Source organism: Centruroides sculpturatus, unplaced genomic scaffold (genome assembly GCF_000671375.1).
Source record: "Centruroides sculpturatus isolate CEXI.00-Female unplaced genomic scaffold, Cexi_2.0 scaffold793, whole genome shotgun sequence".
Taxonomy (NCBI): Eukaryota; Metazoa; Arthropoda; class Arachnida; order Scorpiones; family Buthidae; genus Centruroides; species Centruroides sculpturatus.
Window position 1 is genome coordinate 206,627 of NW_019385190.1, and position 26,466 is coordinate 233,092.

Genomic DNA, 26,466 nt, shown 5'->3' on the forward strand with positions numbered 1-26,466 from the left:
TCTAATTCCATTCTTCAGATTAAGGAAAGACAGGCAGACAGCAAGATGACAGTAGAAATTTATAGGTCTACAATTTTTTCAAATTGCAGCCTGATCAAGAAAGCATCAACTCACAAAAATTAAAATTGATAGTGCTGAAGGAAAGACACCTAAAATCTATAATTATGAATAATTTCATATGGACTGGTTTTAATTTTTTTTTCAATTTTTGGCAGATATAAAATCCTGAAGCATTTTAGTGTATTTAGTAAATTATAAACCTGGTTATGTATCATAACAAGTACTCAATTTAGCAATTGTGTGTGTTTTATTAATTATTATAAATACTTTAAGTTAACAAAGAACAATTTTTAAAGGTTTAGAAAATGAAATTTGTATTTATAATTACAATAATAAAATAATTTTTCTTTTCATTAACTTATACGTATAGCAATTATATAAATGTACAACAGTTGTTAACATATCATAAAATTTTTAATTCAAACATTAAGTTAAAATCACATTTATAAACATTAACAATAAGGCAATACATAAAATACAAACAATGTGATAATGTTTACAAAACTCCTTAAAATGGTTTTTCACATTATTACTATACCGAAGTCATTTTACTGTCTGCAGTAATATCTGTAATATTGGAACAATCTAATGTATTTTCAATAGACGAACCTACTAAAGATTGCAGGAGAGATGGAGTAAATAAAAATTCTGTCCCTAAAGATTCTGTCTCACTAATTCTGTAAAGATAATAAATAAAAATTAATTTTTTTTTCTCCCATAGTGTATCAAATATATTTGAATATAAAATAATATACCATCAAATGGGATATACTTCTTCTTGAGTAATTATTTCTGATGCAAAATTACCTTTGAGGCGCAAAACCAACTGCTCTTTATCATTTTTTGTACTAATATATATAGAAAAATTTGTTGCTTTGCCCAAATATTGGGGATTATGTATTGGAAATGATGTTTGCAACCTAAAAAAAATATTTGGAAACATTTAAATCAGATAATACTGATTATAAGCTTACAAAGTGATTTACACAGATTATCACACAAAATAATATCATAAGAGTTTTTCTTTTGTTTGTAAGTAATCCAGTTATTTATTTTGTTGGTTTTTGTGAAGAATTAATTTTAAGTAAGATTTAAGTTCCCCAATTGTCAGCAAAACTTTGTGAAAGTTAGTTTTCGTTTTGTTTATTTGGATTAATTATAATTCTGATTTTTATAACTTTTGTGTGGTCTGTATTATTGCTAAAGCAGTTTTGCATTTTTTTAAATATTTATTAATTAACACCTTGTATCATAACATTTCCAATAAATTTTTGTTTCTATTGATGCATAGTTAATTATTTTTGAACTTTTGATACACTAAGCTTTGTCTCAAACTAACTCATTTGTGTTATTTCTGCCCGTTTCCAAAGTTACATTACCAACTTACCCTAGTCTTTCAATACTTTTTGTAATGCCATTTCTTTAGGTTTAGTTCTGGGCTGTTAAACAATGTGTTACACCAAGTTTTTCCACAACAGCATCTTTACACTTCCAAAATGTTGGAATGATTGCTCAGATAATAGAGATGATTTTGTAAGTCAATGTTGTTCCTACCTACACATTGATATTTGTATATTCCAGAAATAGGCAGTGTGTCTCATGCATTATGGCATGTTATCTTTTTACACAAACCAAATACTTTTATATTTGGTATTTTTGACGAGACTGTCTCTTCTCTAAAATCACGTTCTGTCAATGGCTGGACACCTTACAGGTATGAAGGAGTACATGTCAGAAGTTGCAATTTGGCACAGAGTATTTGGTGCCCAAATCATCACACACAAAATAAACCAGACTTGTCGATAGTCAGGGGACCAAGTACCGGGTCAAAATAAAATACAAAATGCTGACTGTGTTTCTACAAACAGGCGCGAGTGCAAGATTTGNCAAAACCCTAATCCCCTTCAAATTAGTCTCCTTGGTAGTGTATACACTTCTCCCAGCGTTCCTGCCATTGCTGGAAACACTGCTGGAACACATCTTTTGGAATGGCCATCAGCCAGTCCGTCGCATTCCGCGCGATGTCTTCTCTCAACTAAAATCAAGCTCCTATTAACTGCATTTTCAGCTTGGGAAATAGCCAAAAGTCACACGGAGCCATGTGGGGAGAGTTTGGAGCGTGACGAACCACAGGAGTGTTGTGTTTGGCGACGAAAGCCCGAATCAGATGCTCAGAATGGGCAGATGCGTTATCACGATGGAGGCTGCCAAGTTTTGATCGATCACAGATCCGGTGGTTTGCATCACACAGCATTGAAAAGACGACGAAGGACCTCCTAATAGTACTCCTTTGTGATGGTTTGGCCTCGTGGTGCGTACTCACGATACACCACCTCACAAGAGTCGAAAAACTGTCAACATGACCTTGATATTGCCACGGACCTGCCGCGCTTTTTTTGGCCTCGAGAATCGTCCCCGAAAGCCTGCTGAATCTTGAGAATGGTTTATGCTTGGGTATTGCCAAGTTTTTTGGCAAAATTTAATGTAATATCGCTGCTCACGTTGTTCAGTCATTTTCCAACTTAGTGGAATCTGACGAGAGCTCACTACACGTTCTCACTCATAGGCCGACTGCCAACGACTGACGATTCCTGCAGGCGGGAAAAAATTCAGGGCTGTGCATGACTGTCCCCTCTACAACTCCACTGAAAGAGGCCTCCCGTGCATCATTGGTTTACGCGGAAAAAATAAAAGTCTGATACTTTTTGAACAGACCTTGTATCATAACATTTCCAATAAATTTTTGTTTCTATTGATGCATAGTTAATTATTTTTGAACTTTTGATACACTAAGCTTTGTCTCAAACTAACTCATTTGTGATATTTCTGTCCATTTCCAAAGTTGCATTACCAACTTACCCTAGTCTTTCAATATTTTTTGTAATGCCATTTCTTTAGGTTTAGTTCTGGGCTGTTAAACAATGTGTTACATCAAGTTTTTCCACAACAGCGTCTTTACACTTCCAAAACGTTGGAATGATTGCTCAGATAATAGAGATGATTTTGTAAGTCAATCTTGTTCCTACCTACACATTGGTATTTGTATATTCCAGAAATAGGCAGTGTGTCTCGTGTATTATGGCATGTTATCTTTTTACACAAACCAAATACTTTTATATTTGGAATTTTTGACGAGACTGTCTCTTCTATAAAATCACATTCTGTCAATGGCTGGACACCTTACAGGTATGAAGGAGTACATGTCAGAAGTTGCACTTTGGCACAGAGTATTTGGTGCCCGAATCATGCACACACAAAATAAACCAGACTTGTCGGTAGTCAGGGGACCAAGTACCAGGTCAAAATAAAATACAAAATGCTGACTGTGTTTCTACAAACAGGCGCGAGTGCAAGATTTGTGCATGCATTGCTTGCGCTCTCTGAGACAGTCTCGTCCCAAGAATGGCTTTGCCATTTTACTGTTATTTTTCTATAATACATATTTTTTTACAAAAACCTATATCCGAAGGAGTATAAGTCAACTTAATAATTTCAAGTTTATTTTTGCAAATTATAATTATTCTATTTTATAAAGTGAATTCTTGTTTAAAAACTAAGATCCTGTTAATGAACACACAATTTTAATCTCCCTTTAAAATGTTTATCACAAAATATTAACATCTTGTTTAAAATTTTCAAATTTAATTGTTCATTTTCAATATGTATCATTTTTGTATTTTTACTAAAAATTTAATTTAAACTGAATGAAACTATTTAAACTTTTATCTTGCATCATAATTTTTAAACTGTTAATGTGACTAAAACAATGATAAAACTTACATAACCTGTCACTTCCCTATGTGAAGCAAATAAACTTTTGTAATTAATATTTTTTCCAACATATGATATTTACTATTTTATAAATTCTTTAATATAAAATTAAAAGAAAATTTTGAGCTACTCAAAAAACCTTAAGACTTTCTGAAATAACTTACATAAAATATAAATTATTATTATTCTTGTATTCTGAGACCTACTAATTAAATTATAAAATTTCTTTTAGAAGAATTGTCTTCCTAACAATTCATATCTATAAACTTCTAATTAACTTATTAAAAGTTTCTTTTAATTCTTTATTATTTATTTACTTGTAATTTTTATGAAAAATCAAATTTAATTTTTCAAATACCTGTACTGTTAATTTCATCAAACTTAATTTTGAGTTTCAATAGTTTAAATCTAAAAATATTATTAAGTGCTATTAAACTTAAATATATATAAAAAAAACAAAACGTTTGTGTACTTTAATATATAACTATTTCAGATCTGTTTATTAGAATACTGGCAAGTTAATTAGTGGCTAGTTTTAATAAACAATATACCTTTAGCAGTGGTAACAGTAGGAGAAACATTAACAACCTTGTTAATAAACCAACTTCAGGTAAACATAACAGATAGTGTAACCCACCATTTTCGATGTTTTACCTTGTTGAACCTTTTCTATCCTGCACTAACATTCTTCTTATGTCTTTTTACATTTACATCAGAACATGGCTATTAACCCAATTAACAAAACATTCAACTGTTTCCCTAAGCTGTTATCATTGTTAAGATGTATTGTTTTCTTTATCAATGTATCTTAATTTGATCTACAATTATTAATTGGAACTAGAAACTTACATTTTTTCATCCTCACCAGAAATCTTTACTACTTCCACAGCATTGAAGTGTGTGATGAATAAATAGGGTTTTTGGAAAGCTAATGAACAAAAATAAATTGAATTACTTTATTGAAAATAAAGACTTCTAATAATAAACTTTAACATACAAAATGCAAATGGTAATTTTGTCCAATTTATTTCATCTTCTCTTGTTCTTCTTCCATAACTATCAACAAAGACTCCAAGTTCTGAAAATGCAACAAAAAACAGAATATAAATTATATATATAAAATTTATATTTCAGTTTACAACCATTGGTTAATAATAAAGATTTTAGAAAATTTTAAAAGTTATTAATTTATATTTTGATGAAATATTCTTCATAATTACAAAAATACAAACCATGAAAACAAAGTAAATATTCCTCCGGTTTGCTAGAAGGATTAACATTAAAAATGGCAACTGGAAAACTATTTAGTTGTAAAGCTCCATAAATTAAAAATGCAAGGGATGTATCAGTACTATCTAAAAATTCTAAAATAAAGTTTAAACAAAAACTTGTTAAAATAATTATAAAAACTTGCAACTCTAATTTGAAATGTACATATATTGATTTATAAAAAACTATTATAAAAACATTTGTAATTTACCTTCTAAAGAATAATCTTTTAAATCTATTTCATAGAATTTGTCAGCTCCAAGAATTACTGAATTTTTCGTAAACAACATGCAACTACAAGTTTCAGGAAATGACCAATTCTAATAAAAAAAAAATTAAATACTAAATTAAGAGAAATAATTTTTAAAATTCACTTTGCATTAAAAATTGAAAGGCATTACTTTTGCAAAATCTATTTTACTCAATTTAACCTTAAAATTAACATGATAGAAAAAACATATTACATTTCATAAATTTAAATTCTAAATCAAATTTTGAAAGATTTAGATACTTAAGATATCATACAATAGTCAAACCATAAAATAAATATATTGATTATCACCCTAAAGCTTAACATAATCTAATTTTCAAAATGTCTATGTTAATTAAAATACCAATAAAATTTCTTCCTAAAACGTGAACATTTGTTTAGAAGCAAAAATAATCCATAACATGTCACAGCTCTATATATATATATTTGTTTCTTTGCTTTGAGATTTCTGCAGACATTAGATTTAGGTGAATTTAGAGAAAAAGATTCCTTAATACTCAAAGTTAAAAACAAAATTTATTTCTGGAACTACATCATATTTACAATTTAGTTCCAGAACTAAAGTGATTGTATAGTTTAATATGTTTTTGTATTTCATGAAAGTTATAAACACTATCTTTTAATAACATTACAGCAATTACTATTTGCTTGTATTTAAAAATTAATGCTATCTAAATAGAATTCAATGCTCAATAACTTTACAAATATAATCAATCAACATTTTTAGATTTAAACTATTCAAACTCAAAATTAAGTTTAAGATAAAATTAACAGTATTTGAAAAATTTTCAAAATAACTACAAGTAAATAAATAATAAAAAATTTAAGTTAGTTAAAAGTTTATAGATATGAATCGTTAGGAAGACAATTCTTCTAAAAGAAATTTTATAATTTAATTAGCAGATATCAGAATACAATAATAATAATTATTATTATTATATTTTATGTAAATTATTTCAGAAATAGTATTAAGAAAGTTTCAATTATAAAAGATTGTGCAGTAAGTTTAGGTAGTTCATGATAAAAACAATTCTTTTCCTGATTTAAGAAATAATTGATTGATGTTTGTTTATGACATTGCTTATAATATGATACCTATTTGTTCTTTTTTTTTTAAAAAAATCAGGATATAAACATTGTTAACAAGGAACAAAATATAGACACTGTTTTAAGATAATTCTCATGAAAGCATGTATCATATCTCATCAAAATCAAAACATTTATTATACAATCTAATTTGATTTCTATAATTACTATTACTAATTATAATAGTAATACAAAGTACTTCTAATTTCTGAAAAAATTCCATTTGATAATTCCATTTCATTAGATATACTGTTTTTTCAGTTGCTGCACAAACAAAATCCTCTGAAGTTGAAAATAAATGACAACCAGTTAAATTTAATACAGGTCTTTGTTTCAGAGGTTCATCAAATCTGCCATTCTCCATTTTCTCTTCTAATTCTTTCAAATCGAACATCCATAATTCTCTTTCTTCCCCTATTTAAATAAATTTATTAAAAAAATAAAAATAAAACAAATTAACATACATAATAAATTTATTACCTGATATAACAATAATCAGATTAAGCTGATTTACGACTGAAATCTGGTAAACATGATGAAAATTCTCAAGTTTATACTTAACACTTTTCATTGAAAGATCAAGTAAGTCTATAACATATAAACCTTCCTTAGCTCCAAGTAATGCTTCCTAAAAAAAGTTTATTTTTGAAAATATTAAACTTTAAAATGTTTAACGTCTTATTTTATTGTTAATTTGTTAGCTTATAGCCTTTACTATTTTTTTTTTTTTTTACACTATTTCAAATAAATATATCAAATTAACACTGACATTTAAAAATCAGTTGAGAATATAATAATTACAATCTATCAAAAGCTGTTTCTAAAAATTTTGTTCAGCACGTGTTGTTTAAACTTTTACTTTGTAAATACTGCAGATATAAGTTTCCCACTTCTTTTTAAGGATTATTTAAAAACTTTTAATAAGAAAACATGCAAGAAAATGAAGGCAAATGATTTAATTTGATTGCAAATACAATGTTATTTTAATAATAAATATAGATTTTCTGCCACCTGGCTACAACAGTTGCAAAAATTTCCAACTTTAATATTTATCAATAAAAAAAAAATAAAATTAAGCTTATTATGCAGAAATTAAACTTTATTAAATAGAGATACTTTTAAACATAAAAAGATATTTTCAACATTCCACAAAAAAATATGTTAAAATGAAAATTGAAGAGAAATATAATGAAAAGCAGAGATTAATAATTACCTGTTCAGACAAAGTACATATTGTATTCATTTCCCACACTTCATTTGTTTGTTTCAAAATACAAAAATCCAAAAGTTGCTGGAAAAAAAGGTTATACTTTTATTGTAAAATTCCTAAACATTAATAATTCTATTTAGTAACAAAACTTACAGATTGAACACTATCCGTTTCATCTTTATTACTTTGTACAATTGCTTCTAGTGCAGATACCCATAATTGTTTATCAGGAAAACTGAGTGCCATGATATAATGGCTCCTGGGGAAAAAATAGGGATGAATTAAAATGTATTTTAAATTTAAATATCTCTTTTTAAAAAAAGTTTAAGATTACTGTTTTGGCCAACAAGTAGTGTGTGGTGTAAATTCCACTTTTAAAACATATGGAAGATCTGATTTAGCTGTTGTAATTAATTCAGTTGCAGAAACAGCACTTTTTATGGTTATTTCTCCATCAGAAGGACATAATTCAATTTGTTTTGTTGTAGATGACAAAGATGCACCTTCATTATCTCCCTTATCGAATATATAAATTTTAGTTCCTTCTAAACAAGCATAATGCCTCTCCCAACCTTGTTTTCCAGCTCTATTTTAAATAAAAAGTTTATTTGATAAAATAAATGCATAACATATCACAATCATTTCATAATTATTATTCTTATTATTCAATTACTATTACATTTACTCATAAAGTCAAACTAAAAAGAAGCAATATGTTAATATGTTACTAGAATTATCTGCTTATAAATATGAACATCTTTTTATGACACTTTAAATTATTTAATGTTATTAAGTGTAACAGTAATCATCTTACAAACCTGGATTATTTTGAATATTCGATATAAAATAATGTTTTCACCAACTTTTCTTACTGAAAAGTTGCTGAAAACATCACAAACATAAGTATCCATGTTTTGAAGTTCAAGCAAATTAGTAAAGCATTTATATAATTTATCTAATAATTATAATTCAATGGCATTGCAATTCTAAAACATTATATATGAAATAAGTTTATTTGAAGGACTGTTCTGTTTATTTCTAGTGGACCCTATAATTTTATGAGAACAATAAACCAACTATTAGTAATCAAGAAAACAAAATACTATGTTTTTTTGATTCTCAATTCAATCAACTCTAAGATAAAAAATTCAAATTCACTATAAAGCATTTTTTTTCAAAAAAATAAAATTAATCATTTGAAAATTTTAAGTTTTGTTAAGTAACAAGAGGACAGAAAAAAAACAAATCCAATGAAACAGATATAGTGTCCAACAGGTCTATTTCTATGCTCTTTTGTATATAAAATAACTATTTGTTTCAATGTCTCATCATAATGCTATCTTAAAAAAGGCATTTTATTTATTATAAAGGAATTTAAATAAGACATTCATTACAAGCAATGCTCATTTGAACTGATGTGATTATTGAGCAGTATTGTCAAAAAAGTCTCTTAATGCTACATAACACATAACATAATACACTAGAAATGACTTAATATTGTTTTTGGACTGCAAATGTAAGATGTCATCATTTGTAAGAAGCATTTTATTTTGAATGAGCAATTATTTATTGTGATATCCGTCACAATGCCAGGCTGCAATTTTTAATCACTTTATCAATAATTTATTTAATTTAAAATATATGCTCTCCATCTCAAACTAGTAGTATCTTGCCCCTGTATATCATATTTTTCCATTAGCAAATGAGTTGTGCCAGTCATCTATTAACTGCATTCAGGGAAAGTTTTGAAATGAAATGTGACTTCCGGTTTGCATTGGACGTTCTTATATAGTTAATCGATAATCGATGCCTCTTGCCCGAGGTTTCCATATCTGATCTCGGATTTCATCTAACTCACTCCATTCTCAAGATTAAGAGAAGACAGATGGACAACAATGAAAATTTATAGATCTATTTTTATTCAAATTGTAGCCCAACAAGTAAAAATGAGTTTTGAAAAATATCTTAAACTTGAGAAAATATAGTAATTAAAACCTTCAATTATTACATATTACTTTCAGATAATAACCTGAATGAAGAATTTAGAGTAAATTGAAAAAAATTTAACAAACTTATGTACACACTTGGTCAGTATAAACATAATTTATAGCCATATCTGTAATAGATAAAATTAAATGACAAAAAATAATCATTATGTATTAAGTAATATTATGAGAGAAAATTTTTTAATGGTAATAGTTATAACAAAATATCAGCTAAATAGAATAACTAACAACAGAAAAGTGATACTTGATAATAATGTTATTTTTCCTCAAGCAACTTCAATTTAATAAAATTTCCTTTTTAGAATGTACAAAAATGATTATCCAATTTATAAATGCTCAAAACTGTACTTTGAACCATAAACAACTGATACAGAACCTTCAAATTCAATAGAAAATTTTATTCCAAATTATACAAGAAATATGTGAAACAGTTATATAATTTTTGACTGAATTGCACATATTATTACATATATTTTATATAATCAATAATTAAAACTAGGTTTAATTTGAAACATTTTAATTATTTAAAAATGAATCAAATTATTACATATTATAAAATCTACAATAAATAATTTTGATTTAGACTAATAACTCATCATAATTGAAAGAAAAACCCAATAAATTGCAACATCTTAACTTTTTAGCATAATCATTATTTTCTTCACTTATTAATTATATAAAACTAATTAAATTTTGCGTAAAATTCATCAGAATATGCTGGATTAATTTTTCTTCAGTGTTTGAAAGATGTAACATAATAAAATCAATAATCCAAACTCATGAAAACATTAGATAAAATAGAAAGAATTATATAAGCATTAAAAAGACTAACTTAATATCAAATGTAAATTTAAATACATTTATTTAGAAATAAAATGCACTTTTTATATTTGTGGTTTAAACACAGAAATAACAATTATAAGCATTTATTTACACATCAATTAATACAATGTATTAAAAATAGTGGTAATATAATGAAGTCTTTTGAATTATACAGTAAAATGCTTTCAAATAGTACTTCTAAAATAAGATAAATTCATAAAATATAAAGTTACAAAAAAATAACAAACCTTGGTACTTTTATCCATCCTTCCACTTTATTTGTATCAGAACTAAGTGATTCATCTGAATCCATAGATTTCATAGCTTTCAAATAATTTGCTTTATCTTTTTTCTGAAGACTATGAGTAAAATGCTCTACATATCCTGGAGGAATTCCACACGTATTAGGTAATGAACTCGCACATTTAGGATGGCAAACAATTTCACATTCTACAGGAAAGAGTAAAATATTTAATATAATTTATGAACATTGCTAGTTTAATCCATATCACAAATTATTTTGAAATTACAATAATAATTAAAGTTTATGTAAATTGAAATACTTATAATTAATTAAAATCTACAGAGTATCTGGAAATTATCTGTACACTTCTATTATAATAGACAATCAAACAAGTGTAAAAATACCCATGTTGTGTCATTTTACAGAAAAACTTAAGTTTTATCTGTAAAAATATTTTTGTGATTGACTATTTTTATTCAATGAATCAACAGTGACCTCCAATCCTATCTGGACATGTTGAAACACTATCTGCAACTGAAAGAATTGCATTCATTCATAATTTTCAACAATATGGCACAGCACTGAATTGGGCCTTGAGCATATGTAATGAGAACTTTGTGATTTGGACTTGATATGGAAATGGCAACATTTGGAATATTGAATGGATTGTTTGCAAATCACTAATAGTGCACATCAAATGTTTGTAACATTAATAAAAGAAACTTCAGAAAATACAAATTAAACAAATAATGTAAATTTTTTAGAATGTTGCACACCAAGTTTATGGAAAATCTATTCAAGATTTTTGTATGATTTAATTAGAATATTTCAAACTACATAGTAATAAAATATTCAATTTTGTATGCTAGCATGCATGCAACAATTTTTGGAAAAATTTTGTATGTAAAACATGATCTGAGCAGGCCTTATTTATCATTGGAGTGTGGTAGTTAATTTTGTCAACCAATACCTATGGATAATACCTGTAGTTCATACAAAATGCCAGTCAAGAAAGCTGGCTCTCTCCCATTCTCTCATGCCAAAATAAATCACTCACCTTGACATTTAGAAGCATGACGACCAAAATGTATAATATCAAGACATGCAACACATTTTCTTCCATGCATGCACAACCAATCTTGAAATCGATGTGGAATGTTATGTCTCATTCTTTCTCCCTGAGGTTTTTTAATAGTGTTAGCAACTTCTTTTGTAACCATTAATGGACTTTCCATATTATTTATTACATCATCTCCACCTGGAGAATGTGTTAAGACAGACAGAACAGCTCGAGAAGAAGGTGATGTTGGTATAGTAAATGTTCCATTAAGTCCTAAGCTTGATTGATTACGATTAACTGTAAAAAATTTTTAATTCAATTTAAAATGTTTAAATATAAGCAGTGTAATCACAGATTTAAAAATAAACCAAAAATATATTTACATTCTGCACGACATTCCAAAATCTCACTTCTAGCCTTGTTTAACTGTTCCTGTAAACGACGACATTTTGAACGCTCTTTTTCCAGCATTGCCTTTAATTCACGATACTGAAGAGGTATTAAAGGAAGATTTTCTTTGCGATTTCCAAAGAATTTATACTGAAAAAGTAAATAATAATAAATTATGATGATGATGATAATTCTAATTTTAGTTAAAAAAGAGTGTATTTTACCATTCCTTTACGTTTCTTTTCCATTCCTTCAGCTTTTGTTTGTAAGAAATCTATTAATTTGGTTTGCTGACTAATTGTTTGTTCAAATTTCATTTTTTCATTTTCATAAAAAACCTAAATAAAAAAAATTGTACTAATGTTTTAAATATGGATTAAAATTTATAAAAACTTTTAATTGATTCTGAAAGATTATTAGTAATATTTTAACTGTAAATATTCTAATTTCATATTTGCATGATCAAATAATATTAAAGCATCTCTACATTTCATGGTTTAACTTTTGTAGAAGTGAATCAAAATTCAGAAAATCTTTTCAACATAGTATGAAAACTGAGTTTTAATATCTGATTAAAAATTTAATAAAAAATTTACAAGAAAATCTTAAAAAATTTTCACAAGAAATTGAAGAAAACACAGGGTATCTTCATCCCTGTACTTTTCACACCTCATGAACAAACAGTCTTTCAGTGGAGTCAATCTCTTATTGCAGGCTCTTATCTGCCTCAATATGTAAAACATTTGAAATAAATTTTCTTTCGGCAATGGCTAAATTGTAAATTATATATATAAAAACATTAATAAAACTCCATCTCTGCCATATGACTATTTGTTCCTGAGGTATAAAAAGAATGAAAAATGAAGAATTTCTGTTTTCTTCATTTAATTCCTTGAAAAAAATTTAAGATTTTCTTGTAAATTTTTAAAATGTAATCATCCTGGCTATTTACTAGTTTTATTAATGTAAAAATTTTTATGCTTAAATCCTCATTAGTAATAGATTTTTTAATGTAAAGATCATACTGTTTAAAAATATTTCAATTTCTAAATTTAGATTCTAAAATAAATTACCTGATTACTTTCCAATTCACTACAAATCTGTTCATAAAGTTCTCTTGTTTCCTCAAGTTTTGAAACTGTTTCTTCTAATTCTTGTGTTAATTTCAAATTACTCATTTTAAATGATGAAATTTGAGTTATGTGTCTAGCAGCCTAAAAAAACAAACAAATTTTTTAAGAAAAACTATATGCAAACATTTTTTCAAAAAACACTCTTATTTTTAATATATCTTATTTTTCACATGCACAAAATATAAATTGTTTTTTAAAAAACCTTAAATTATATTCAGTTAAGTAATAAATAAATCCTGATATAGTAGAAATTTATTAATATTTTTTATTGTTTTAACTTTTACCAATTTAAATAGTACAAAATGATTCATTTCCTGAAATAGATTGTATAAAATTACCAAACTGAAACAGTAAGAAATGTTAATTATTCATACATTCCAACAAAAACTACAATTTCTACTTATATAATCAATCTCTATAGATTTATTCTCTCCCAAAAACCAAATAATTTTAAACAGAACTTTTGTTTAAAATATTTAAAATATCTTTTTTTGTTAGAAGTTCCTTAATTATTAGTTTTACCATATTTGTTAAAGATTTCTTAAGTTTTAAACTTAAGAAATCTTTAACAAATATGGTAAAACTAATAATTAAGGATTTCAAGTTTCAAACTTAGTTTTCAACAAAGTTTCAAAAATTTCAAGTTTTAAACTTAATTTTCCAAGGTAAATTTTTGATAAATTTTATCAAATTCTAATTACATCATATTAGAGTAATTTCTAGTTTATTTGAAAAATAGGGAGCAACATTATAAAAAGAATATATTAGCCATTATTTTGGAGTTGAATTAGCAATTTTTACTGAGTAAAATAGAGAATAAACAGTGTATTAGTGACATTGTTAACATTTCTTGTTTGTTAAAGAGAAAAATATTAAAACAACTTTATGAAGCGAAAATGCTAAAAAGGAAAATATGGCTAAATATTGATTTAAGAAATTCAGAAATGGGTAATCAAAGCTAAAGATAAATCTCAGACAAAAAGTCCTTCAACCATTGATAAGGACCTGTTGAGGGTTACAGATGAAAATAACTCTAAAATGACTGTACAGGAGTTTGCAAAAGATTAAGTCCTAAAGTCAGTAATTTTTAAAAATTTGAAGAAACTAAGATTTAAGAACTAAGAAAGTTGAAAGTTGAAATTTGAAGAACTAAGAAGTCATTCACAGTGGTAAGCTAATGCCTTACTGCCTTGGCCATCTGAAAGTTGGTTTGCATGAGATACGTAAAGTTATATTGATTCTTGACATAAGAGAAAATACTGCTAGTCTGATTTCAGATGCATTTTGCCAATGCTTTTCAAATTAACAACTTGTGGCCAGACTATCTTAAACAGTTCTCTCCAAAATCTTTCTATATTCTAAATTATCATTTTCAATTGACTGTTCATTTTAAGAAAGTTCTAAATTTAAATAAATAAAATTTTCTTCACATTAAGTCAAGTTTGACTCTTTAAAGCAGATGAAATTTACAGAAATTTAGCCAACAATTTATTCATCATTAGAATAGTTTTATTTCTTATTTAATATTCTTCTAAAAACTTATAGTAAAATTTCATAAGTATAGTCATCTAAATTTGTGTGCTAGCATTCAGAACACAAAATGTGATTTGGCCAAATCCTGATGTACACTTAAATACATAATTATTATATAACAACTATACTCTATACTTGAATTCTTTTCTTTTATATCAGGAACAGCATTCTAAGCAAAAGTCTTAAGGCTGATTCAAAAAGTAAGGTAACAGAGCTCTTGTGTGTCATATACCTCCTCTTGTTCAAATTTTTTATTAGGGCAGCAGCAGAAGACCAAGCTTTATTACACAGGTGTTACTTGGCACAAATGTTGCACAATATCATCTTGAAAATGGCTGCACTCACAGAAACACAGTTAAATGTGAAAGTGTGTAGTGTGATTCAGTTTCTGCATCTAAAGGGCAGCTCACCAGTACAAATTCATCGTCAACTTGTTGAGGTACACAATGGTAATGTCATGTCAGAAAACAGATGTGGGTGTGGTGCACTGAGTTCAATAAAGGCAGGATAATGTGCAAACTGAGTAAAGATCTGATAGGCCAAACACGTCCTTATTGAAGGTTTGATTCAGGATGAAGTGATTTCCATCTCTTTGGACCATTGAAGAAGCACCTGGGTGGTAGACAATTCCAAATCGATATGGAAGTTCAGCAAGCCATCATGACATGGCTGAAGGGACTTGATGCAGATTTCTTCTCTGCCAGCATTGATGCCTTGTTATATCAATGGAATAAATGTTTGGACAAGCATGGTGACTATATTGAAAAATAATATGTGCCAGTGCTATAATAATCTGTATCACTATATCTGCCTGTGAAATAAAATTTCTACAGATGCACTCTTGGTACCTTACTTTTTGAATCACCATATATATATATAAATGTGTAGAATTTAAAACATTGCTAAAAAATTTTAATAATGTTAGCATAAAAACAAAATATTTTACANTGAGAATGCTAAAAAGGAAAATATGGCTAAATATTGATTTAAGAAATTCAGAAGTGGGAAATTAAAGCTAAAGATAAATCTCAGACAAAAAGTCCTTCAACCATTGATAAGGACCTGTTGAGGGTTACAGATGAAAATAACTCTAGAATGACTGTACAGGAGTTTGCAAAAGACCAAGTCCTAAAGTCAGTAATTTTTAAAAATTTGAAGAAACTAAGGTACATGAATAATTTAGATGTTTGGGTACCTCATTAGTTAAGCAAAAGAAATTTATTGAATAGAGTAACAATAGACTGCTGTTTCATCAAAAAAGTTTTATTTTTGAACCACCAATGACATGAGACAAGAAATGGATATTGTACAATAATATGATATAAAAAGAAATTGAAGCAAGGTTCATAATCCTCACTAACCAATCCTAAAGCAAATATTTACCAAAACACATAATGTTGTTTGTTTGGGGATTACTAAGAAATTACCCATTACAAACTATAGGGAGACAATAAAACAAACTGCAATAAGTACCAGTACCGTCAGCAGCTGAGATGTCCAAAAGAAGCAATTACTCAAAAGCTACCAACATTAAGCAACAGATGGAAGAATCATATTCCACCAAGACAATATATCTAGGATGGACCACTCCCTCAGAACTTTCTGGGGTTCTTTGAGCTAACCAGATTCAATCTCAAGTCATTCACAGTGGTAAGCTAATGCCTTACTGCCTTGGCCATCTGAAAGTTGGTTTGCATGAGATACGTAAAGTTATATTGATTCTTGACATAAGAGAAAATACTGCTAGTCTGATTTCAGATGCATTTTGCCAATGCTTTTCAAATTAACAACTTGTGGCCAGACTGTATCTTAAACAGTTCTCTCCAAAATCTCTGATATATTCTAAATTATCATTTTCAATTGACTGTTTATTTTAAGAAAGTTTTAAATTTAAATAAATAAAATTTTCTTCACATTAAGTCAAGTTTGACTCTTTAAAGCAGATGAAATTTACAGAAATTTAGCCAACAATTTATTCATCATTAGAATAGTTTTATTTCTTATTTAATATTCTTCTAAAAACTTATAGTAAAATTTCATAAGTATAGTCATCTAAATTTGTGTGCTAGCATTCAGAACACAAAATGTGATTTGGCCAAATCCTGATGTACACTTAAATACATAATTATTATATAACAACTATACTCTATACTTGAATTCTTTTCTTTTATATCAGGAACAGCATTCTAAGCAAAAGTCTTAAGGCTGATTCAAAAAGTAAGGTAACAGAGCTCTCATGTGTGCCATATACCTCCTCTTGTTCAAATTTTTTATTAGGGCAGCAGCAGAAGACCACAGCTTTATTACACACGTGTTACTTGGCACAAATGTTGCACAATATCATCTTGAAGATGGCTGCGCTCACAGAAACACAGTTAAATGTGGAAGTGTGTACTGTGATTCAGTTTCTGCATCTAAAGGGCAGCTCACCAGTACAAATTCATCGTCAACTTGTTGAGGTACACAATGGTAACGTCATGTCAGAAAACAGATGTGGGTGTGGTGCACTGAGTTCAATAAAGGCAGGATAATGTGCAAACTGAGTAAAGATCTGATAGGCCAAACACATCCTTATTAAAGGTTTGATTCAGGATGAAGTGATTTCCATCTCTTCGGACCATTGAAGAAGCACCTAGGTGGTAGACAATTCCAAACCAATATGGAAGTTCAGCAAGCCATCATGACATGGCTGAAGTGACTTTATGCAGATTTCTTCTCTGCCAGCATCGATGTCTTGTTATATCAATGGAATAAATGTTTGGACAAGCAAGGTGACTATATTGAAAAATAATATGTGCCAGTGCCATAATAATCTGTATCACTATATCTGCCTGTGAAATAAAATTTGTACAGATGCACTCTTGGTACCTTACTTTTTGAATCACTATATATATATATAAATGTGTAGAATTTAAAACATTGCTAAAAAAAAATTTTAGTAATGTTAGCATAAAAACAAAATATTTTACATATTTTTAAATAACAACCTTTATTTATATAGTTTCATGTTAAAAAGCAAATTATTTAAATGTTTTACAGAAATTATTATAAGAACAGTATATCCAAAATATTAGAATTTGCTATTATTATTAAAAAATTTAATGCAAAAGGCAGTGTTCAACTAAAAATGAAATAAATATTATAAAGTTTAGAAGGAGGGATAAAAGAAGATTAAAGGGTTTCAATCATCAAGAAAACTTATTAATTTTATTAAGTTTTATTACCTCTTCTTTTATTTGTATGTTTTCTTCTTCAAGTAAATACAATTTTTTTTGCATTGTCTCTCTTGTACTTTCTACAAGAGATAATTCTTTCTCTAATTCTATGATTTGATTACCCAAATCTTTGTTAATTTCTCTTTGCTGATTATCTTGCTCCCTCAGAGTTTTTAATTCGGCTTCATACATAGCACATTGTGATTGCTGTTCATCTTGAATTTCATCCAATAAAAGTTCTTNGTAAAATTTCATAAGTATAGTCATCTAAATTTGTGTGCTAGCATTCAGAACACAAAATGTGATTTGGCCAAATCCTGATGTACACTTAAATACATAATTATTATATAACAACTATACTCTATACTTGAATTCTTTTCTTTTATATCAGGAACAGCATTCTAAGCAAAAGTCTTAAGGCTGATTCAAAAAGTAAGGTAACAGAGCTCTCATGTGTGCCATATACCTCCTCTTGTTCAAATTTTTTATTAGGGCAGCAGCAGAAGACCACAGCTTTATTACACACGTGTTACTTGGCACAAATGTTGCACAATATCATCTTGAAGATGGCTGCGCTCACAGAAACACAGTTAAATGTGGAAGTGTGTACTGTGATTCAGTTTCTGCATCTAAAGGGCAGCTCACCAGTACAAATTCATCGTCAACTTGTTGAGGTACACAATGGTAACGTCATGTCAGAAAACAGATGTGGGTGTGGTGCACTGAGTTCAATAAAGGCAGGATAATGTGCAAACTGAGTAAAGATCTGATAGGCCAAACACATCCTTATTAAAGGTTTGATTCAGGATGAAGTGATTTCCATCTCTTCGGACCATTGAAGAAGCACCTAGGTGGTAGACAATTCCAAACCAATATGGAAGTTCAGCAAGCCATCATGACATGGCTGAAGTGACTTTATGCAGATTTCTTCTCTGCCAGCATCGATGTCTTGTTATATCAATGGAATAAATGTTTGGACAAGCAAGGTGACTATATTGAAAAATAATATGTGCCAGTGCCATAATAATCTGTATCACTATATCTGCCTGTGAAATAAAATTTGTACAGATGCACTCTTGGTACCTTACTTTTTGAATCACTATATATATATAAATGTGTAGAATTTAAAACATTGCTAAAAAAAAATTTTAGTAATGTTAGCATAAAAACAAAATATTTTACATATTTTTAAATAACAACCTTTATTTATATAGTTTCATGTTAAAAAGCAAATTATTTAAATGTTTTACAGAAATTATTATAAGAACAGTATATCCAAAATATTAGAATTTGCTATTATTATTAAAAAATTTAATGCAAAAGGCAGTGTTCAACTAAAAATGAAATAAATATTATAAAGTTTAGAAGGAGGGATAAAAGAAGATTAAAGGGTTTCAATCATCAAGAAAACTTATTAATTTTATTAAGTTTTATTACCTCTTCTTTTATTTGTATGTTTTCTTCTTCAAGTAAATACAATTTTTTTTGCATTGTCTCTCTTGTACTTTCTACAAGAGATAATTCTTTCTCTAATTCTATGATTTGATTACCCAAATCTTTGTTAATTTCTCTTTGCTGATTATTTTGCTCCCTCAGAGTTTTTAATTCGGCTTCATACATAGCACATTGTGATTGCTGTTCATCTTGAATTTCATCCAATAAAAGTTCTTTTTCTATTCTAAATATAAAAATTTTTTAAAAATCTAGAACATATACAAATAAACGATGTTTAAAGTTAAAAAAGCAAAATAAATTCAGTAATTTAACAAAAAAGATTGCATGCTTAAACATGCAATCTTTTTTGTCTATTTTTTTGAACTTCCTACACACCATACTGTACACATCAGAAAAGTCAAAATTACAATTACAGCAAAGATAATATACTTAAATCCAAGTTATTTTTCTTCTTCAATTCTAAACTTTAAGATACACTATCAATATAAAATTGGAAGTATAAACACACTTTTTTTCTATTAATCTAAAAGAGTAAAAATTTATCCACAGAATTAAATTTTATTTTGATCAAAATGGTAAAATAAATTAACTATTTATTTATGTACCTGAAGTAAAATTTCTGTACTGTTTTTAATATATACATATATATAATATGATGTTTTTGTTTAAATGTANTACAGCAGTAATTACAGATCTGCTTGGAAAAGTACTTGAAGTAATTGTAGACTTCTTTGTTTAGTAGTAACTCATGTGGCCTACAGGGCCAGGAGATATTGTAGGTATCCAAAATTACTATGAGTTCAATCCTTTCCCTTTCGAAGATAATACATTTATATAAGTAGTGGATAGGCCCATCTTCAGTATCACACTCCACGCATAAGTTGGAGTTCTTGTTGGCAAATCTCATCAAGTAGTTGGCAAATTTACCATGATTAGACATAATTTGGCTCGTATAGAAGTCCAGCATGTACCAGTTAAAATTGATGTAGTTATCCAGGTGAGGAATAAAACTGTAAGTGATGTGATCGGAGTTCCTGTCCCACATGTCTTGCCATATCCTAATGGTATCCTGTAGAAGTAGTTTTCTTAGAGACTGCTGGCTGAGTTTACTATAGGTTATCCGATCATTATTGATGGTAGTTGCAGTTTTAGCTAATTGATCGGCCCTTTCGTTACCTTCTAAGCCCTGATGGGCTCTCACCCAGTTTAAGTGTATCTTGCAATCCGATAGTCTTATGTCGTTCCTTATTGATTCTGCCAAAGGATGCAACTTGTTGCTTAACAGGATGTTGTATGCAGAAAGAGAGTCCGTATGGACGGTAGCAGAGATGTTGGTGTAATTTCTATTAATGAATTCGATAGCCTTTCCAATGGCGAAAAGCTCCGCCTGAAATACGGAACACATATTATCAAGTTTATAAATTTCGTTGTTAACTTCATTGTTATTATTATAAACCACGAAACTGCACCCAACATTTCCCTCGATTTTAGATCCATCGGTGAAAACATCTATACAGGAATCCCCAAGATCACGTTCCAACCTGATACCCTGTCCGGTAGGGAAGAGGGTGTCCCTATAAGGGTAGTTCCATTCAATATCCTCTTGATTATAGACAGCTGTATTAACAGTGATTTCCTTCCCCCACTTAATGTGGTGAAATTTTTCTTTTTCACGAATGGTCAGATCTATAGGGAGTTTCTTCGCTAAAACTTGTAAGCACGTATTACTCACTGTTCGAAAAGATCGTGTTATCAAGAGCAGGGCTCGCCTTTGAGAGGAAATTAATTTGCGTTTGCTGTGCACCTTTTGAGATGCCCAGCCCCAAGAGCCGCACGCATAGGTGATTACCGGAAGAAAAACACAGTCATATATGATAGACATGGCGTTGGAACCCAGTCCCCAGTTCTTTTTAGCCACTTGTGCATACATATTCATTATAAGTCCAGTTCGTGAGGTCACATGTTTTATATGACTGTCCCACGTGAGCCTGAAGTCTAGCAGAACCCCTAAGTATTTGATGGCCTTTTCGATTTTTATGGTGCAGTCGTTCATGCGTATATGCGGTGGTCTAAGATATAGATTTTGCGGTGGTCTAAGATATAGATTTTGTTGACCGCTCTTGTTAAAGACAATTCCCTTGGTCTTGGCAGGGTTGAAGCTTAGTTTATGTATTTTGCCCCAGTTATATATTTGGTGTAAAATGTCATGACCTTTAGTCTCGAGGTCAGCTCTGGACCGGCCCCCCACAAGCAGCAACACATCGTCGGCGTAGGCAACACAGAAATGTTGTCCGAAATTCCTCTGCAAAAAGAGATCAAACGTGAGGTTCCAGAGCAGTGGGCCACATACAGACCCCTGCGGACAGCCTCTTGTAATAATTTTGGTGACACTGTGTTTACCGTAATCCAGTTTTGCGGTTCTTTCGTTTACATAATCCTGTATTAGCATAAGGATGTTTCTTGGGCATTTAATATTCCTGAGCTGATGTGTTATGAGGGGCCACCACGCACTATCAAAAGCCTTGGATATGTCCAGGCTGACCCCGAGGACATACTTGTACTCATCCAATAGATGTTTAATGTGATTAACCACTTGTTGGATTGCATCCTCAGCAGACCGTTGTGGTCGAAAACTATATTGACAGTCGCTGATAGCCCGGTTCTTCTCTATATGCCACATCAGTCTGTTGGTCAAAAGTTTCTCTAACACTTTGCCCATCACAGGCAGAAGCGAGATAGGCCTTATGTCCCTCGCCGACCCCGCCTTTGGAACCGGGATGACCCTAGCGGTTTTCCATTCTTTGGGAAAGATTCCAAGCGATAGGCAAGTGTTATAAATTTTCACCAATTGTTGTGGTATTATGTTCCAGATGTTAATCACAATGTCCGCCGTTATGTTGTCGGGGCCAGGGGCTTTGCCCCTCCCCAAAGTATTGATAACGTAGTCAATTTCCTCCATACTGAATGCCTTAGCATTGTCAGTGTCCTCCAGTTTATTTTTATCAGCCCTTACTTGTCTATGCCAATCTGCGTCCTCAGAAGTATCATCGCCAGGACAGAAAGTATTAAGCTTTTCCATTAGTGTATCAATAAGTGACTGCGGGTTGTTGCCTTCATTTGAGGAAGCAAGTATCTGCGTTTTGCGTAGTTTATTGCTACATAACCTGGTAACGAAGCCCCATGGGGTTAGATGAAGAATTAGTGCAAAAATTTCTCCAGCCTTTAATCTTGCTATCTTTAATAGCTTTTTTATAATCTTGTTGGCTTTGCAAATAAGCCTCTCTGTTCATCATCCTAGTGTTATCATCTTTACTTCGTTGATATTTCCTCCTTAAATGTCTAGTAGTGTTACGTAGAGCAGTAAGTTTTGAATTCCACCATGGGACGTTCCTTTCTTTTGGTTTCATAGTCGGTATGAAGGTCTCACAAGCATGATAAATAACTGTAATATCACGATTTAATTGCTCCCTTGCCTCCGTGGTGTTTTCGGAGTAGTTCTCAGTTAAGTTATGGTTTAAGTAATCCTTCATTCCTTCCCAGTCTGCCCTGTTTGCAATGTAGCGGTAACGTTTGGTATAGTGGGGCGTGGAGCATTGGTCATGATTTGTCAATTCAAAAGCTATATATGCGTGTTCAGTCAGGCTATCCTCTTCAAGTATCCGCCAATTTGTTATCATGGAAAAAAGGTCTTCACTGCCAGCCGTGATGTCTATCCAACTTTCCCCTCTGCTCGAGGAGAAAGTAGGAGGGGAAAGAGGATTATTCACAACAAGAAGTTTGTTGGAGGCAAAAAACTCCTCAAGAGTGTTGCCCCTAGGATCCTGGTTCTCACCTCCCCACGTCGGGGAGTGGGCGTTGAAATCACCCGCTATCAATACATGTAATCCATCGAAAGCATTAATTATAGTTTGTAATTTCTTTAAAAAATCCTGCGCATCCGTATCGCCCGGAAAATAAATATTAATGAGGATAATTCTTTCATTATTAATCATTAATTCAGAGGTAATAACGTAGCTGTCGCAATAAGAGTCATGCTTCATAATTGAGAGACTGGTATTTGGCACAAGAGTAAGTGCCCAGGGGTATTCCTCAGTGCCTCTGATCATAGGACAATAAGTAGGAAGGCAGGATGGAGAGCAGTTTCGACAGTATGGTTCCTGCACCATAACTAAATCAAAGTGTGGTAATTGTTTACATAAAAGGGAAGTGGCCGATATGCTTCTTCCCACATTAATTTGCAAAATTTTTATTTTTCTTTGATTAACAAGGTCCATAATCAGTTCTAGAGGCAATACTGTTTTTGACACGAGTATATATGGGGCAGGTAGTATCCCGGGCGTTGTGTTTATGATTATTAATTTTCTGTCTTCTGCAATTTGAGCACGTTGGGTCGCTGTTCCTGTTTGTGCAGTCCTTATACTGATGAGCTTCAGAGCAATGACTACATATTGGGTCAATATGCGGGCAGTCCTTCGCCGCATGGTTGTACTCAGAACAACGGAAGCACTGCAGGACCGGACTGAAGTCAGCGATCCTACAGCGCGACCATTCTATATTAATTTTAGCTTGCTGAAGAAGTATTTTTCATAGTTCCGGGGAAACCTCCGCAGTCCAGCTCTGGAATGACGCTCCCCTCCTCCCAAGAGCAAACTTAACACGAAACTGTTGTCTAAACTCTTCCTCACTCATCAAATTTCCTATTTGTTCGTTCTGCTGAAAGACCAGCGGTCCAAGATCTTCCTTGTTAATGTCAGAGCTCACCGAGTAAATAACTATGTGAGGCCATCTTTTCTTAGGCCTCTTGGTGACAAGTTCAGGGATGTTTTCAGCAATTTTCTTTTCCATGATATTCACATCTCCGTTATTGCATAATTCGATTGCTACCCCTCCAGCGGCAATTTTCCTAATCCTGTCGACTCCTATTCTCATGGTGGATGGTTTCAACTTTTCCTGAATCATCTTTCGCACGGTTTCGCTTGACATATCTCCGTTTTCTTTCCCATAAACCAATATTACCTCATTTGGTTTATTTTGTCTGGTTGGGGCTTTAGGGATTTCTCCAGGCCTGTCAGATTTCACTATGTCGCTGTAGGTCGGATGTAGAGCCTTAGCTTCGGTTCTAGTTTCCATCCTCTTTAGTTGTTCCAATATTTCTCTCTGCGAGTTAGCCACGCTGTCTGAGATGTCCACATTTTTAAGGTCCTCTTTTGTGATCATATTCGTAAGCTTATCATTAATTGATTTAAGGGTGTCATTAGAAGTCAAACTTGCCTCAGCCAAAGCAATCACTCTTGAGAATTGATCCAATATATACTTAGTGTGGCCACCCGCACCAAACTTTCCGTTACGGTTTTCATAAGTGTATTTCTTCACTTCTTCCAATATTGCGTTAGCCTTTTTAAGGAAGGAATCCATAGTTAGTATAAACAAAAATTAGTAAAACACCAGAAAAGCAGCACTGAGCCTCGTGTATGTGTTATGTACCTATCCCAGGAGCTGAAGTGGGTACTGTCAGAGGGAATCGAGATTCCAGACGACTCTGCACGGTCAGGTTAACACCTGGCTGCACAGAGGTGAATAGATAGATATATACTAGCTTAAACCTAATTACAGAAACTTTATCCGGTTCGCGTAGCAATAATGAAGTAATGTTGTCACAAAAGTAGCAGTCTTCATCTATAAAAAAAAAAAAAAAAGTCTCTTTTGGTTCCGTAGAAAGCTCAATAACACATCCAATAGAGAACAAACACCTTCACTTGACGTCACAGCGACCGTTATATAAAAAACGGTTGGGAGAGTTCATTGACCTGTAGTGAGAAGTCGATGAGAATGTTTAAATTGCTCTATTTCAGTTATTAACTGTCAGAATCAAGCCAAAATACAGCAGAACACTAAACCTTGGTTCCTGTCAGGACGCCCCGAAGATTGAAGTTGTACATCAAGAAGAAAGACCGATGCGGGCCTCCGAAGACTCAGTACAAAAAACAATATTGCCGAAAGGCAAGTGGTCCAATTGAGTCCACAGTTGGTACCAGTACTTACCACTAGGTCCACAATCCAGCGCCGTCACCCAACCCGGATAAACGGTCGCAGAATGTCCGAAAAAGCGACCCGAAAATTTAACTTTCCCCTTGGCTGTAGATTTCCAAAAAATGGGTCCACGGTAATAAAACTCACACCATCAGTACCACCTCGACGAGTACTGCCCGATACTGTACAAAAAACCGCACTATAAACCAGAAAAACTGCCAAAAACGCGAACTCAAATGGAGCACGATCTTCACACTCGCACCGAGCAGCCGAACAGCCGATAATCAATACCAGAACAGCTCAGCAAACGGCAGCCACGATTTCTGATGTTATTTTTCTGCGAAAACTTCGCTGAACTTTGGAGACATCATTAATATAAATAATTTTTATCGCCGCTGAATAAGAAATGTTTCTTTCACAAGAAATGTATAAAATTACAGTACTGTATTAGACTTATGGTACCTAATTTACATACTGTACAGACGATAGTTTGCCTAAACTCTCTGTAGCGTGGCACTAGGCAGCGGAAATTATACATATAATTATAATAAAGTTAAAATAAATTAGGTACTGTATATATAATTATATATTAATTTAATTTATATATAATACTGTACAGACGATAGTTAAACTCAACTTATTCGCCTAAACTCTCTGTAGCATGGCGCTAGACGGCGGAAAATAGTTCGGCTGCTCATCTGCAATGACGAGTTGGAGATGACGTTTTACCGTGTTTTACATGTCCCGTTATAGGAATACTGCCACAATTTTTTCGCCGTGTCATAGGAATCTACGTTATTGAAACCCGCGTTATAGGGGGGTCTACTGTATTATTTAGTTAGTATATTAGCGTTTTCTTTCTTTTCCCTTATGTTATAAGTTTATTTATAAGGTATATTAATATAAATTTT

The 26,466-nt window shown here is 30.9% G+C and overlaps 2 protein-coding genes across 4 annotated transcripts in view; both read right to left on the bottom strand.

Moving 5' to 3' along the window:
- Positions 1-461: 461 nt before the first annotated feature.
- LOC111635947 (citron Rho-interacting kinase-like) overlaps positions 462-26,466 on the bottom strand; it is a 36,627-nt gene continuing 10,622 nt past the window's right edge. Inside the window, exons 3-19 of one of the 3 annotated variants that reach the window (XM_023381092.1) lie at positions 19,508-19,748; positions 13,263-13,403; positions 12,414-12,527; positions 12,183-12,339; positions 11,797-12,096; positions 10,744-10,945; positions 8,002-8,253; positions 7,821-7,926; positions 7,671-7,748; positions 6,938-7,085; positions 6,657-6,871; positions 5,312-5,420; positions 5,064-5,195; positions 4,829-4,909; positions 4,681-4,759; positions 816-980; positions 462-737 (exon numbers count right to left, since the gene is read on the bottom strand). In XM_023381092.1, coding sequence (XP_023236860.1) covers positions 818-980; positions 4,681-4,759; positions 4,829-4,909; positions 5,064-5,195; positions 5,312-5,420; positions 6,657-6,871; positions 6,938-7,085; positions 7,671-7,748; positions 7,821-7,926; positions 8,002-8,253; positions 10,744-10,945; positions 11,797-12,096; positions 12,183-12,339; positions 12,414-12,527; positions 13,263-13,403; positions 19,508-19,690 — 2,460 coding nt within the window. In that variant the 5' untranslated portion in view covers positions 19,691-19,748 and the 3' untranslated portion in view covers positions 462-737; positions 816-817. Of the gene's footprint in view, positions 738-815; positions 981-4,680; positions 4,760-4,828; positions 4,910-5,063; positions 5,196-5,311; positions 5,421-6,656; positions 6,872-6,937; positions 7,086-7,670; positions 7,749-7,820; positions 7,927-8,001; positions 8,254-10,743; positions 10,946-11,796; positions 12,097-12,182; positions 12,340-12,413; positions 12,528-13,262; positions 13,404-18,079; positions 18,307-19,507; positions 19,749-26,466 lie in introns of those variants that run through there. The other 2 variants (XM_023381093.1, XM_023381094.1) reach the window with 2 other exon arrangements.
- LOC111635946 lies at positions 20,044-21,578 on the bottom strand. Its single transcript, XM_023381091.1, has 2 exons — positions 20,453-21,578; positions 20,044-20,048 (listed from the first exon to the last, which is right to left on the bottom strand). The coding sequence occupies exons 1-2, from the start codon at positions 21,576-21,578 to the stop codon at positions 20,044-20,046; spliced, it is 1,131 nt and encodes a 376-aa protein (XP_023236859.1).

Bases quoted from the DNA above. Each gene is read 5' to 3' on its own strand.
- LOC111635946 (XM_023381091.1), bottom strand. From the start codon at position 21,578: ATGAACGACTGCACCATAAAAATCGAAAAGGCCATCAAATACTTAGGG.